Here is a 16741-nt window from a genome sequence, read left to right on the forward strand (position 1 = left end):
GGTGCTTCATGTTCCCCATTACACATCACTGCTATATAGACAAGGTATTAGAGGTTGATTTGGCTGAATCTGTGGTGACCTTCATCCATGCTTGAGTGATGGAAGCCCTGTCATAAAATTCAAGTCAATTAACTTTCCAGTCATTTAGTTCCTAGCTTTGTAAGATATGCTGAAGAGTCCATTGATATGACTCACTTCCAAATAAACAGTCCTTCATAATATTTACCTAATTTACAGTTATCTCATAGATTAATTATATAAGAAGACGTAAACCAAAGACAGCTTAAAGATCTAAAATAATCTTCTCATGTGATGTTATTTCATTCTGCGAATGCAAATTTCAAACAGCAGCTATACACATTGAATGTACATGTGGAATCTACCATCCTTGTCTTTTTCCACTTGTAAAACTCACAGAAAATAAAAAAGTTTTACACAGAATAGGAACCAACTTACATGGAATATCCTCAAGTCCTAGGGAAGAGTGACTCTTTGCTCACTCTTTCTCTGTCTCTGTCTCTGTCTCTGTCTCTGTCTCTCTCTCTCTGTCTGTCTTTGTCTGTCTCTGTCTATCTCCCTGTCTCTCTGTCTCTGTCTCGCTGTCTCTGTCTCTCTGTCTCTCTGTCTCTCTCTATCTTTGTCTGTCTCTGTCTGTCTCTGTCTATCTCTCTGTCTCTCTGTCTCTGTCTCTGTGTGTGTGTGATACACATTTTAACTTTTATGATATGAAAATAACTAAGACCAAATTTCTTGACTTCTCCCTTTCCACATTCTAACACACATTCCAAAGCTTCATAATGAGACATTATAATGGAATTTACCTTTATATACATTGTAACATGACTATTTTAATCTAGCAGCCACCTACATTAGTCACCTTATAGAATTCTCTCTTTCCATGCATAATATCAACTCCATACAAAGTTTACTTTAGAGAAACCTCTCAGAGTACACAGGATCTGTCACGCTCACTCCAATATTAATTTGCAGTTCATGGGTGCATGATAAATTCAAATCTAGTCAAATGAGGCACCACCTTCCACCTATGTAATTTTAAGTAATTGCTTATTTCCAATTACTGTTTTATGTGGGAGCCATTCAATAGAGTGCCTCATTACAATAATTGCTCCATGCCTTCCCTGCAGAACTGATGCTCATCAAGCCCTATTCATCAGACCATGGTTTTGTTTCATGGTCAGATGTTCATGTACCCACTTTCTCATTTCTTACTGATTTGTTAATACCTTCAAAATAAAAGATAAGGCTATCCAAATTTTCCATGTAAGAAACAGATTTTTTGTTAACTCTTCAAATGAAAAAAAAACAAATTTTAGTCACTAAGTTAGTATTTGTGGAGTTTCCTTCTGAAGTAAACACCAATCCCTTCATTCTGAAATCAGTTGATCCCAAGAGTAAAGTGACCATTGGTTCTTTGGGCCTCTTCATTGCAACATAGGAATCAAAGGTCCCCTAATATAGCTGTTGCCAGGTGACTTGTTTAATTTAATTACTCTGCTTTACTGAAAAACATGATGAAGCTCTGGTTTAGCAGGATAAGTAAATGCAAGATGTAAGTCTATCATCATGATGGTTTCAATAAGTTAGAACATCTGTAGATTCTTCTCTGTTTCAAGGTTCTGATTTTAAGCATTCATTACAACTGTAGAATAAGCACAACCATTGGCTCTTAAGTTTTACAGTTAGATTTGGGACAAACTAAAATTTGTCATAGATGTGAAAACCTCATCTTTCACAAAGAGCAGAGAAACGAGAGGGGTTTTGTTTGTTGTTGTTGGTGGTGGTTTGTTTGGTTTGGTTTGGTTTGTTTGTTTGTTTGTTTTCAGTATAGTTTAGAAAGCTCATTTTATTTTCTAAGGACATTTACAAAAATGTCAAAATGTTCTGAAAATATTTGAACTCTACAGCTGTGCCATTCAGAGTACTAATGACAATTATAAACCATGCATTTTTTCATGATAGTGAACAACCTAATTTCTATTATTCTCATTTAAAAAATACGAATTCTTAGCCATTAGAATGAAATTTCAAATAAAGCTTAAGATATGCGTAAAATATCTTAGCACAGATCAAGGCACAAAAAATGAATTAATACATAGAACTTTGAAATTTGCGTATAGCAAGCATTGATACAATTCTTCATTTAATGAGAACAACATTACTATTCAAGAAAAGGAAAATCACTTATACAACTTGAATATTTCACTTCTCCCAAATCATAAATACATACCAAATAAATACCAACAGAAGATGCAATTTGACCAAAAAAAAATTTAAAACCTCTAACACACACACACACGAACACACAACCTATACAAGTTCAAACCAGACAGAAACAAAGTCCTACCCCTAACCAGAGTTGCTTAAAATTGACTGTAGTAAATTAGTTTTCTTCAGTGGAGAATCTGTGGATAGATATATCAACCACACTCCAGGGCAGGCCCCATGACTCCAAGTAGTTGGCCAACAAAAAGTGTGTGTGTGTGTGTGTGTGTGTGTGTGTGTGTGTGTGTGTGTGTGTGTGTTGTTTTATTGTTTTGTTTTGGTAATTTTTGTCTTATTGGAATTTTGTTTGTTTTGGCCTTCATTTTATTTACTTATTTGGTTGTTTAGTTGGTTGGTTTTGTTTTACAGTTTGGGTTTGTTGTTGTTGTTGTTGTTGTTGTTGTTTGTTTTTGTTTTTGTGAGAGAGAGAGAGAGAGAGAGAGAGAGAGAGAGAGAGCTTGTGCATTGTATGGATAGGTAGGTGGGGAATATTTGAAAGGAATTAAGGTAGAATATTGATATGATCAAAATATATTATATAAAAACAGTAACATGAATATCAATTTCAAAAGAAAAGAAAACATATTTTGATGTTGAAAATTAATTTCAAACAATTCTTTGTGAATGCAAACAATGAAAATAGTAAATATCTACAATTGGAAAGTAATTAGCATAATATATCAAGCTCAAGGTAGACAACTGATGGATCTTTTGACCTTTTATTTGAAGAAAAATTTTCATTCATGTGAGCTGTTAAGCTTATGAACACAAAATTATTTTAAAGTCTATGCGATTAATAATAAAGCCAGTCATCATTGTTTCTTATACCTTATGAATTTGCTTTTATTTTTTTCTTGCTCAAATGGGCTTGATACTTATTTTGAAAGAGTCAGCTTCAACTCTCCCCTGTCTATGATTTAAGATGTTATTAACTAATATTCATGAGATAGTTTTTTATTAGCAGAATTTTAAGCAAGAAAACTGTAGTTTTGGAGACATATCTAGTAAAGAAATAAAGATTTAGATTGACCTTCCAAACATTCAACTCAATAATTTACTTTGAAAATATATTGCTCAAGGAAAGCCAAAGGTAGCAAAAAGTAATAATTAAAATTAAAGTGAATCTTAATCAAACAAGTACAAAGGAAGCAATAAGTTTTAAGTAAGAGAATAGTAAAAGTTATAAATTTACATTGTAATAACATGAAGAAAGTAAGAAGTCTTCTGGAAGGCTAACAAACATGTCTACTGAGTTGAGTTTCTGTGAAGCATCATAGAAACAAAACAGAACACCGAGAACTAAAAAAAATCCTGTGATAGAAAGAGCTTAACAGTTAAGTGCCCTTGCTGCTCTTCTGAGGACCTATGTTTGGTTCTCAGAACCCAAATCTGGTGGCCACAACCACATGTAATTTCAGCTCCAGGGGATGTGAACCCTCTTCTGGCATCAACAGTCACCTGCATACATAATACAGACAAGCACACAGAAAATAAAAATCTGAAAAGCAACATTAAAAAAAGAAAGAAAGAAACTAGGTAATCCACAGACCCCAAGTAACAGGACGGAAGGGCAGGGATGGTGGTACATATCTGCAATCCCCAGTACTCAAAAGATCAGAACTTCAAGGCCATCTGTGGCTCCATAGCCAAGTGGAGACCATGCTTCAAAAGAGAAACAAACAAAAGAGGGTGAAGATTGACCAACAGCTCCATGACTCCCATGTTATTGACATCTTTTAGAGTCAAAACCAAGTCAACCACAGAGCATCAGTGTTTATGGGAAAGGGGCATGCATACCCTCTGGTGCTCTCTGAAGAAACACACAGGAACTGACTGAAAAAGAGACAGTCCAGGGCAGCAGTGATGAGTAAAGCAGGAGATCCAAGCACACTAGAAGGGACAAGAAGGGAATTAAGGGATAGGGTACAGGAAATGCCAAGAAGAAAGGGTCCATGTTTGATTGCTATACTGAAACAGCAGCAGCAGAAATGGAAGCTCCGGAGTTGAGACACTAAAATGTTTGGTGAACACGGCGTTGTGTAGGAATGAACAAGAGCTAATCATAAAAATCAAACATCTTATAAGTCATAAGAAAAAAATAGTGAAAAGTAAGCATGCTGTGAACCCATATCCATAAATATTTGTACCTGGGGCAAAATGAATTAAAAGATATTAAAAACCACATAAGGTTAAATTAGCAGTGTAAGTAAGTTTAAAAAGACGTCAGAAGCGAGGGACTGAACTCAGGAAAGAGTAAGTAAAATCAATAATATAAAATAGTTAGATGTGTTAGACTGTGCCCAACAGATCATCGTGAAACCTTCATAAATTTTCCTTCTGTGTGTGATGCGCTGTGTGTATGCTTGAATTTTGTGCATTTGCATATGCATGTGTCTCTACATGTGAATGGAGGCTGGAGGTTGATGCTGGGCGTCTTGCTTGAACATCTTCCACCTTACATTTTGAGACAGTGTTTCTCAAACCTTGGAGCTCACTGGTTGATCTAGTAGTCAGCTGGTTTGCTCTGAGCTCTACCACCGGAGAGCTAGGTAACAAACTGTCACACCCACCTGGCTTTTATATGATGCTGTTCTTCTAAAATCTGCTCTCCATGCTAGTATAGCAAACAGCTTGCCTGTTGAGCCATCTCCATGGACCGTGGGGATATTTTTTTTTAAATCAGAAAGAAATAAAAACAAGTTCTCCATTGTCATTCTGGGCATTTATAGTAGAGAATGCCACAGCAAGATACTAGAACAAGTGACAGACATTGTAAAACAGCATATTTGAAACAAATACAGAAGCATATGCTGTGTCTCTGGAAATATTGCCCAGGAAGAACTAGAAACACAATCTATACCACATATGTTACAAGACTTTGCATTTTAAAAGTGTTTTGTTCTTCATCTCCCCAAGCAGCAAGTGACTTTTAAATTAATGAACATCAGGTCATCATCAGACATTTCAGCGACAATCAAAAGAAACTCCGGAACTACATAGGATTGCCAGGAAAGACTGTGGAAGACAGGCTTTGTTTTTCTGTTTTAGTTTTTGTTTTATTACACCCAGGAAATCTAAATTTCTTGATTAAAGAGACGGAAAACCTGTTATCAAGATATCATTGTACACAACAAAGCACCATTTAATAGCATTCCCAGGAGCTTTTCCCAAAGAAATGTCTGAAAATCGTGCCTCTGACAGACACATCACCGACAAGAGTGACTCACATATTAGTGGAAGCACCAAGTGGCCGTGGGAGGTGCTCCCACAGAAGAGCTGAGACAATGTGAGGAGGCAACTTAAGAAGAGATACACCACAGCCATCTGCTGGATTGATGGGGCACACAGGAAGCAGAATAGAGACACTGCTATCTATTTCTTCCTTCCTTCCTTTCTTTCTTTCTTTCTTTCTTTCTTTCTTCCTTCCTTCCTTTCTTTCTTTCTATTTATTTATTTTTACACTCCAGATTTTATTCCCCTCCCAGTCCACCCTCCAACTGTTCCATATCCCATACCTTCCCCCACCCCCATCTTCACAAGAATATCCCATCTAACTTCCTGGGTCCTCCAGTCTCTTGAGGGTTAGGTGCATCTTCTCTGACTGAAACCAGACCCGGGAGTCCTCTGCTGTATACCTGTTGGAGGCCTCATCTCAGCTGGTGTATGCTGCCTGGTTGGTGATCCAGTGTTTGAGAGATCTCGGGGGTCCAGGTTAGTTGAGACTGCTGCTTCTCCTCCATGATTGCCCTCCTCCTCAGCTTCCTCCAGCTTCCCCCTCATTCAACCAGAGAGGGCAGCAGCTTCTGTTCATTTGTTGAGTGCTCATATCTGCATCTGATTCTTTCAGCTGCTTGTTGGGTCTTTTGTAGGGCACTCATGATAGGTCCCTTTATGTGAGTGCCCCATGGCCTCAGTAATGTGTCCAGTCTTGGGGACTTCAACTTGAACTGAATCCCACTTTGAGCCTGTAGCTGTACCTTCTTTCCCTCGGGCTCTTCTCCATTTCCATCCCTGCATTTCTTTCAGACACGAAGAATTGTGGGTCAGAGCTGTGACTATGGGATAGCAACCCCATCCCTCACTTCATTCCCTGTCTTTCTGCTGGAGATGAGTTCAGTAAGTTTCCTCTCCCTACTGTAGGGCATTTCATCAAGCCCCCCCCACCTCAAGTCCTGAGGATCTCTCACTTTCCAAGTCTCTGGTACATTCTAGAGCATCCTCCCAGCCTCCTTCCTCCAGAGGTCACCTGTTTCCATTCTTTCGCTGGCTCTCAGGGCTTCAGTCCTTTTCCCCCACCCAATACCAGATCATGTTCTCCTCTCCCTCCATCCCTACCCCCTTTTCTTCCCCTGTCCCTCCCTCCCTTCCCCCTTGGGATTGTGTTCTTCTCCCTCCCAAGTGGGACTGAGTCATCCTCACTTGGGCCATTTAGCTTGTTGACCTTTTTGAATTCTGTGGACTGTATATGGGTATTCTGTACTCTTTTTTTTTTTCTTTTTTTTTTTGGCTGTTAGTGAGAATATACCATGCATGTCCTTTTGGGTCTGAGTTACCCACTCAGGATGATATTTTCTAGTTCCATCCATTTGCCTGCAAAACTCAAGATGTCCTCATTCTTAATTGCTGAGTAGCATTCCATTGTATAAATGAACCACATTTTCTGTATCCATTCTTCTGTCGTGGAACATCTGGGTTGTTTCCAGCTTCTAGCTATCACAAATAAGGCCACTATGAGCATAATGGAATATGTGCTCCTGTGGCATGGAGGGGCATCTTTTGGGTATATTCCCAAGAGTAGTATTGCTGAGTATTTAGGTTGATCTATTTCCAATTTTCTGAGGAACCTCCAAATTGATTTCCAGAGTGTTTGAAATTTCACAAACAATGAAGGAGTGTTCCTCTTTCTCATCATCCTCGCCAACATGTACTGTCACCTGAGGTTTTGATCTTAACCATTCTGACTAGTGTAAGGTGGAATCTCAGTCTTTTTGATTTGCATTTCTCTGATCACTAAGGACTTTGAAAATTTCTTTAGTTCCTTCTCAGACATTCAAGATTCCTCTATTGTGTATTCTTGGTTTACTTCTATACCTCATTTTTTGATTGAGTTGTTTGACTTTTTTGGTAGTTAGCTTCTTGAGTTCTTTAAATATTTTGGATACTACTCTCTGTAGAATGTGGAGTTAATGAAGATTTTTTCCCAATCTGTAGGGTGCCGATTTGTCTTATTGACTATGTCCTTTGCCTTTCATTTCATGAGGTCCAATTTATCAATTCTTTTTTTTAGATTTATTATTTTATGAATGTGAACACACATTCAGACACACCAGAGATGGCATCAGGTCTCATTACAAATGGTTGTGAACCACCATGTGGTTGCTTGGATTTGAACTCAGGACCTCTGAAAAAGCAGTCAGTGCTCTTAACCACTGAGCCATCTTTCCAGCCCCCCAATTTATCAATTTTTGATCTTAGGGCATGAGCCATTAGAGTTCTGTTTAGGAAATTTTCCCCTGTGCCAATGAGTTTAAGGCTCTTTCTGGTAGAATTCTGAACTAAATCCACATGGCCTTTGGTTTTTGTTGTTTGGAGGTTTTTAATGACTTCTATTTTCTTATGGGATATGGGCTTGTTTAGAAAGTTTACCTGCTCTTGGTTTAACTTTGGTATATAGTATCTATCTAGAAAACCATCCATATCATCTAGATTTTTCAGTTTTATTGAATATAGGCTTTTGTAGTAGAATCTGATGGTTTTTTTTTAATTTCCTCCAATTCTGTTGTTATGTCTTCCTTTTCATTTCTGATTTTGTTAGTTTGGATGTTGCCTCTGGGCCCTTTAGTTAGTTTGGCTAGGGATTTATCTATCTTGATTCTCTCAAAGAATCAGCTCCTGGTTTTGTCGATTCTTTGTACTGTTCTCTTTGTTTCTATTTGATTGATTACAGCTCTGACTTTGACTATTTCCAGCTGTCTACTCCTCTTGGGTGAGTTCACATCTTTTTGTTCTAGAACTCTCAGGTGTGCTGTTAAGTTGCTAGTGTAAGATCTCTCCAGTTTCTTTACCAGTGAACTTAGTGATATGAATCTTCCTCTTAGCACTGCTTTCATTGTGTCCCATAAGTTTGGGTATGATGTGTCAACATTTTCATTAAATTCCAGGAAGTCTTTAACTTTTTTATTTCATCCCTGACCAAATTATCATTGAGTAGAGAGTTGTTCAGTTCCATATATATGTGGATTTTCTGTTGCTTTTGCTATTATTGAAGACCAGCTTTAGGCCATGGTGGTCTGATAGGATGTATCGGATTATCTCATTCTTCTTGTATTGGTTGAGGGTCGTTTTGTGACCAACTATATGATCGATTTTGGAGAAGGTACCATGAGGTGCTGAAAAGAAGGTGTATTCTTTTCTTTTAGGATGAAATATTCTGTAGATATCTGTTAAATCCATTTGGTTCATCACCTCTATTAGTTTCACTGTGTCTTGTTTAGTTTCTTTTTTCAGTGAGCTGTCCATTGGTGAGAATGGGGTGTTGAAGTCTCCCATTATTATTGTGTTGGGTTCAATGTGTGTTTGAGCTTTAGTACAGTTTTTTTTATGAATGACACTGATCTTTAAATGTCCTCTAGTCATCTTGGATTCAGGTCTGTGGATCTATCAATACTCTGAAATTATCTGTTAATGATGAAATAATACTGAGTAATTATAAGATAGCTGGACTTTGTCATCCCTCGTAAACTTGGAAAATCAAGTCTTGAAATCTAAAGAAAAATATATAGATGTCATACAGAAGTAAGCAAAATTTCTATGTCCAAATCTGAATCAAAACTATCAGAGTCAAGTCAGGTGAAATCCCAGCACAGTGAGCAACTGGGCAGCAATAAACAATGCTGAAATCTAGATTATGTGCTTGAAAGTTTTTTTTCAACAAATGTATCAGAGATACTTGGAGAAAGTATTACTGATTTTGAATAGGAAGTACACATAATTGTATAGCATCTTGTCTTTGCTGAGAGCCAAGAAGCTGTGCCAAGAGCTACTAGCATCTTGTCAAAAGAACTGATGGGCCAATAGACAGTTAATCACTTGACCTATGATGAGAGGAAAACCATAGAGTTGAAGGGTAAGGAGGAAGGGGGAAAACTGGGAAAAGTTGGAGGAAGGAAAAAATGCAATCAAAATGTATTGTATTAAATTATCAAGGAATAGATAACAACATCCATCAAATATGTCTTAGGGTTAGGGTTAGGGATTAACGGTTAGGGATTAAGAGTTAGGGTTAGAGGGTTAGGGTTAGGGTTAGGGATTAGGGTTTGGGGTTATGGTTAGGGTTAGGGTTAGAGTTATGGTTAGCATTAGGGTTAGGGTTAATGATGCTTTAAATAATTAGTCACTTTTAAAGGATTGTACAAAAGCCATTAACTATTAAACACTAGTATGAAAAGATCCAGAATCATGAACTTAACTTGACTGTTTTCCTTTGGCACTCTACTGGTAGACAAAAACTAATACTGGAGGGACAGCTCCCTGTTAAAGAATCATTTCAATGAAATGCAGAGAAATGACAATCTGGCAAGTAAGATGAGTCTATATAATGAATATCAACACTCTGATGACACAGCATGACACCAAAGATGACCCTGCCAGAGAGATCAAACCTGAACATAATTCAACCAACCACTGACTCACAGGAAACAGAGAAGGCAAAAGACCCTATGAACCAACCTGCGCTTTGCCCTCAGGAGAGCCCACATGACCAGGAACTGCAGGAGAAATGTCCCTACTCTGAAAGACCTTTCTAAAAATCAGCAAGAGCCACTCATCCACTGCTGTGTTGTTGCAATCCAGATTACAATAACTGCAGAAATTGAGTTGAATTTCATGGCTTTTGTGTTCCGTGCTAAAGTGTACAATTTAGGTAACATTGGCCAGCCTATCTCTGTCTCTCTCTGTCTCTTTCTCTCTCTCTCTCTCTCTCTCTCTCTCTCTCTCTCTCTCTCTCTCTCTCTCTGTGTGTGTGTGTGTGTGTGTGTTGTCTGTGTGTCTGTGTGTCTGCGTGTGTGTCTGTGTGTCTGTGTGTGTATGTGTTTTACTGCGGGCTTAACCTAAGATCTAATACAAGCTAGACAAGAGTTCTAAGATGTGGACTTATCTTTGAAATCAAAATTTTTAAGATGCTAAAAAAAATCTGTATTTTACCTTAACACTTAAATTAAAATTTATTGTATTTGTTTTTATTCACTAATTCAGTCAAGGAATGCATTAGGTTTGTAAATAAAACTGTAAAACATCAAAGTATTTTCCACTAATCATTTGTTTCCAGCGTAAGCCCTATCCAAATGGATTGCCTGTCTTTCTTCCTATTTTCTACATGTTTGATGCACTTAGATTCACTATGAGCTGTCACTGTCTCTTTTCACTCTTGTGATTTGCAATTTATGGTCTGAAAATTACATGGTTTGAAATAGCTCTGTTTAGTCTGATCCAGGTGACTAGCAGTATCTTTTGAGGCCAGAAGAGGGCACCGAAGAGCAGTGTAGCTCTGAGTTCTTTGTGACTTAGAGACTAAGAATGTCTTTTCTAATGGAAAATAGAAACTTCACCACAGTAGCCCAGGACTAAAAAACAACTGATATCTACAGACATTTATTTACTACTAAAAGAACAGCTTAAAGATATATAGAAAGATATCTAGCATATCAAATACACATCTTTCAGAACACAGTAAGTCTTAATCTGCAGGTTATGTTAAAACAGAGGACATCCCACTACTTCTGCTGTTAATTGTAGTACCATTTCCAAGGACAGCCTGGAATATATGACCACTGCATTTGCTTTAATCTACTCAAGTTTATTGTACTAGGTATCATTCCAAATATGAAGAATGTGTGTTTGGTATCAGCTACTCCACTTCAGTTGACCAGTGACTGATTTCCAGTTGCTTCCTTCTGCAAGAGACAAGAAAGGCATGCTGTTGGCTTTGAGCATCATGGTGTCTGTCATCCCTGCCCAAAGTTTGCCACTGTTGGCCCTCCTGTATCCTGGGCCTGACTTTTGACTGGCTGCTCTAATACTCAGAGCAGAAGCCTGCCCCTGATAGGCACTTCAGCTATAACTCCTGATCAGTGCTCCCCTGATAGGCTCTTCAGCTGTAACTCCTGACCTGCACTCCTCTGGTAGGCTCTTCAGCTGTAACTCCTGACCTGAGCTCCTCTGGTAGGCTCTTCAGCTGTAACTCCTGATCAGTGCTCCTCTCAGTTTCACTTGCAACTTCTGAGCAGTGTTCCCATGAGATTTGCTAAAAGCGTGAAGAGATTGTAAAATTCTCCTACTGGACAATATATGAGATGCCTTTATATATGCTACCATGAAATGTACCTTCTAAATAAATGGCATTCACTCTAGTCTCTATCAACATGTGAATAACTGTCCTAGGAGTTCTAGTCCATTCAAAAACAATTCAGATTTCATTACAAAAAGATAAAATTTAATGGATGTGGTGGAAAGGTCAGAGTATTTAGTGATCTTGCATTTCATTTCAGATCTGCCGTGTAACACAAAAACTACATTTATACCATGATGTTACCTAAGTGATCAGTAGTGATGGCAAGGACCAGTTTGCCAGGGTTAGAATGATGGCTAGGTGGGTAAAGTGCTCACTATGCTAGCATGAGAACTTGAGTTCAGAGCCTTATTCCCCCCAAAAATAAAACCAATCTGGGTGTGGCCATAAGGATCTGTAAGTCCAGTGTTAGGGTACAGAGATGAGAGGATCCCTGGGGCTCACTAGCCACTCTAGCCAGTCAGTGAACTCTAGGTTTAGTGAGAGATTCTATCTCAAAACATGAAGGCATAGAGTGATAGAGGAAGACACTTGATAAATACTGACCTCAACCCCCACATGAACACACAGAAGAAAAGATGGGTTTGTGGCTCTACCTTTTTCTAGGCTTGGCCTTATAGACATCTGGGATGGCATTATAGTGTTTGTTTGTAGAGTGGTTGGTAAATGGGAGCTCGTGTATTCCAGCCTAGCCTGCCTGACTGAGGGGATTCAGTTCCAGAGTTCAAGAACCTTGCTCCTGTTATTAATGGTTACTATTATTGGGCCAAGTTGCTAGAAAAGATTATCTACTGGTGGCAGATGTTGGCTCACTCTACCATCTTTGTCCCCCAATTCTGACTACTAAAAGTACCCCCACTCCTAAGGGAATCTAACCTGAATGCTCCCCACTCTCTCTTCTCTCTTCTCCCATTCTTTCTTCTTTTGACCACTTTGCCACCCGGAAAGTGGTTTACAAATCTAACATGCAACCAGTGAGCAGGACAGAGCTCACTTTGCCCTCCAGGATATTTTTCTTAATCTGTTCCTCTGGAATGACTTTTGTCATCACCACCTAGAGGCAAATTTTGACCTTCTTTCCCATCATCTGTACCCATGCCAGAGGATAAAACACCTCTGGAACGCATGTTCAGATTAGTATTGGATCACAGGCCAGGAACATGCAGTGCCAGGGTATAGACTGGAAAACATCTCACTAAACAATGATAAATGCAGGTCCCAGGTGTTAGTTTCAAGATTGAAGTCTTTGGAAACTGAAGTACTTATTTAAATGGTTGACAGTGTCACTACCAGCAATGTATACATTATATATCATGCTATGGCTATGGCATGCAGCCTCACAGTTAGTTAGAATCTCTGAACAGATGAAAATAAAACTAAGAAAGAGCTTTAATCATGTCAAGTGAAATAAGCCAAACTCAGAAAACTAGTGCTGGTGTTGTCATGTGTGCAGCCTAACTTTAAAGTTATATGTGGGGTTGGGGGAAATGAAGCTAAAACAAGATCTTATGATGGGAGGGAGAGATATTAAAAGAGAAGTAACGTGTGACTTAGAGGTCAAAGGGGAAAGAGAATCTGTGTTTGAACGATGTCTTCTGCTTCATAGATTGTGAATAGAGCAATCCTTTCTATCCCAAAACTAAACTGGCCCTTACACTTTTCAGCTCCGCAAGTCTGTTTTCAGCATAAGGGCAAGGAACCTTCTGGAAAAGGAGACTGCAGTCACAAAAATCTTAAGGTAATGCCAATAAACGTGAAGAATGTTTTCAAGTAAGTGGGCTTATATCAAGGGAAAAATAAAGAGCTTTTCTCCATGAATTCATTTTCTGCACAATAATATTTACTTTCAGCTCAACTGTAGGATTGTGCATCTTCATGATTACAGACAATACCAAAATGATAACTAATGTTTGTATAGAAAATACATTGTTTTATATTATTATATCATTTTAGTATCATGTCAGGTTTGTTATTTCATATATTTAAATAAACTATACATAAAAGCATTTACAAAAGAGGAAAGAAATTATCTTTCCTGATCATCTATATCTTTTGTGGTAACTAAAGAAAAATCAGAAGGAAACATAGCAAAAGTAAAAATCTTTTTTAAAAAACTATGATTTCTTCGTCTATTGCTAAGGATCTGTTAAGATTTGAAAGCCCTGCTAGAAATATCTATACACCCTGTGCTTGCAGTGCCAGTGTAGGCCAGAAGAGAGCATCAAGTCACCTGAAACTGGAGTTAGCACTGGTTGTGAGCGTCCATGTGGATGCTAGGAACTGAACCTGTGTCCTTTGCAAGAGAAGCAAGAGCTCTTAACTGCTCACATATTTCTCCAACCCCATAGAGCCACCTTCAAATGATCTTGGAAACATATTATTTTAGTGCTGTTTTCTAAAATATGTCTTGAAAGGAAGGGTCAATAAGGAAATCAATCTGACTGCTTAAGCACATCAGACTGTAAATTATAATAAATAGAGTTAGGATTCATACAAAGTGTGTAAGAACTTGGGACCTCAAGACTGTTGCATGTATTATGTGTATGTGTAAATGATAAAAGTGGTGTGGCTGACAAAGCAAATAGGGATCTTTATATGGTGATGTAGTCTACAAATTTATGGTAAGTGGAAGGAACCAGACTCTTCTACCAAGTCCACTACTAGGAAAGATCATGAAAGTACTTTTCCATAATGTATGTTACTATGGTTTGGGAAGCCATGCCGAGGAAATACAGCAAAGTAAACACAAGGTGAAAAACTCTAACTTTATAACAGTACCTGAAACTTGTGTGAGAGAAAAACATACCATCTCATGGGGACACATTCCACTGTGTTCTCTTTCTTCATGGAAAATCCAGGCACAAAAGTCATGCATGTATTGCAGTAGCTTTTTGAGTCGAGAATAAATATTGCTGGGGCTTGAGTATTTGCAATATGTCTAGATAAAACATGGAAGGTCTCGTGGAAAGAGATAGCGAGTTCCACAGTGACTGTCCTGACTAAGTGGTCACTGGTTTGGACAGTTCATGATGATCTCCAAGATACTTAACCAAGCTGACGCTACACCAGCAAGTTCGTGGCAGGGATATATAGATTTACTGACACATTTACTAGGAAGAAAAGCATCCACCAAATAAGGAACTACTCACAGAGTAAATAACCCACTTTGAGCCTAATTCAGAACTTTCCTACTGTTGCTCCACTGTTACAACGGCCCTTCATCAAATCTTCTGTGCTTGGGATACACAGTGAGCATGCCTGTGCTCAGGTATTCAACTTGATTTCTTTGCTGGAGATACACAGTGAGCCAAATGTGACCAGCTAATGACTCCATGTCCTGGGTACCAACCAGCAGGCCAAGACCAAGGTTGCCAGTGAATTACTCTGCTCTTGGTACCCAGCACGCAATCCATGACCAGAATATCTGTTCAATGACTCTGTTCCAAGGATATCTCGATACTTTAAGACTGAGTCATAGGCTTCACTTCTTTGCAATCTTCATGGTTGGCTGTCAACTTGACAGGACCTAGAATCACCTAAGAGACAAACCAACCTCAGGGCATGTTCTGTAAGTTCTAGATTAGAATAATAGAGGTAAGAAGAGCCGCCCTAGGTGTATGCAGCACACTGCCACGGGCTGGTCCTGGAGTTTAAGAGGGGGAAGCTAGCTGAACACTAGCATTCATCTCTCTCTGTTTACTGGATGTAGATGCAGCGTGAGCAGCTACCTCAAGACTTGGCCACCATGACTCACCTGTCATGAAGGACTGTACTCTCTACATGTGAGCCAAAATATATCCCTCCATCCTCAGATCCTGTGCCAAGTATTTACACAAGTCACTAATGAGCACTCTTTTAAGAGATCCAACTTTTATCCATTCCCTTCTTTCCTGTGAAAGAAGAGGGCTTTTCTAAGAGAGGCCTGTGGGCCAGTACTCTATTATTTATCTGGGTGACAAATATTTCAAAGCCTCCCAGGAAATGATTTCATTTACAGTTAGGCCTTGCAAAAACATCATGTCATAAGGTCTATGTGAACATGTCATTTGAATCGAAAAAAGAAATCACACTTTTTCTGAGATCTGATCAGTTTAACAATAAAAAGTGACTTAATAGGCACACAATGTCACAAAAAGTGAATGGATTAGATGTATGGAATAAAGCATGTTTTCACAAAATTCTATTCTGTCACATGTACAAACAATGCTGCAAATAGAAATTTTAATTTTTTTTAATATATAGAAGTTTGGGTCTTTTATTTGGAAAAAGTATACAATGTGAGAAAAAAATCTGTACATTAAGTACAGATCCACCTCCCACATCAACCTTTCCTGACAGTTGTATAATTTGGGGATAGCAAAAGCCAATTGTATTTCACTACATCCCAGAAAAGCATAAAATAAAAGGGCCTCAGTTGTATGTCATGTTGTGGATTGCAGGAATTAAATGGCTACAGCTTGAAACTAATAGGATATTTTTAATATAAATCTAATCTTTACAAAAAGCATTTATCTTTTTTGTTCTATAAAAATGTCCTTGCTCCTCTGAGTACATGAGAGCAGAGATCCCATCCTATTCAGAAGACACTCTTTCGCTCCAGTCCTTGCCAATTTGTGGCTCTCACAAACAGATCCCTATAAAAAAGTCATCCTTGACAGCATGAGTCTGTAATCCAAGTGCTAAGAAAACAGGATTATCTCTGACCTTGCTGGTTGGCCAGCCAAGCCCAGTGAGATTCAAACAGAGACCATGTCTCAAAAGTCACAGCAGAATGACTAAGGAAATACCAGGCATCAATCTCTGTCCTCTACATGCACACACTTGTGCATAAACCCATATGTACATGTATATTTATACACCACACATGCACACACTCATGCAAACCAAGAACAAAAAGGGGGGTGGCTAGATACCAGTGAGCATGAGCTTAGTTGGTGTCTTGAAGTAATCTGATCATAGTAGATTTTTATCAAAGGCTTTTTCTGCATTTTTCTGCTTTTGTCTTAAATTCATTTATGAGTTTATTATATTTACTGACTTATGTATATGTGTTATCATCCCAACCCCTCTCTGATAAAGCCAGCTTGATTGTGGTGGATAATCATTTTGATG

The 16741-nt window shown here is 38.4% G+C and overlaps 1 protein-coding gene across 1 annotated transcript in view; it reads left to right on the forward strand.

Annotated features, from left to right (window-relative positions):
* The window catches only part of Nalcn (sodium leak channel, non-selective), a 317042-nt gene that overhangs the window by 243667 nt on the left and 56634 nt on the right, over positions 1-16741 (forward strand). Inside the window, exon 18 of the mRNA XM_032917213.1 lies at positions 13294-13367. Within this exon, the coding sequence (XP_032773104.1) occupies positions 13294-13367 (74 nt within the window). The remainder of the gene's footprint in view (positions 1-13293; positions 13368-16741) is intronic.

This window comes from Rattus rattus, chromosome 12 (assembly GCF_011064425.1).
Source record: "Rattus rattus isolate New Zealand chromosome 12, Rrattus_CSIRO_v1, whole genome shotgun sequence".
Taxonomy (NCBI): domain Eukaryota; kingdom Metazoa; phylum Chordata; class Mammalia; order Rodentia; family Muridae; genus Rattus; species Rattus rattus.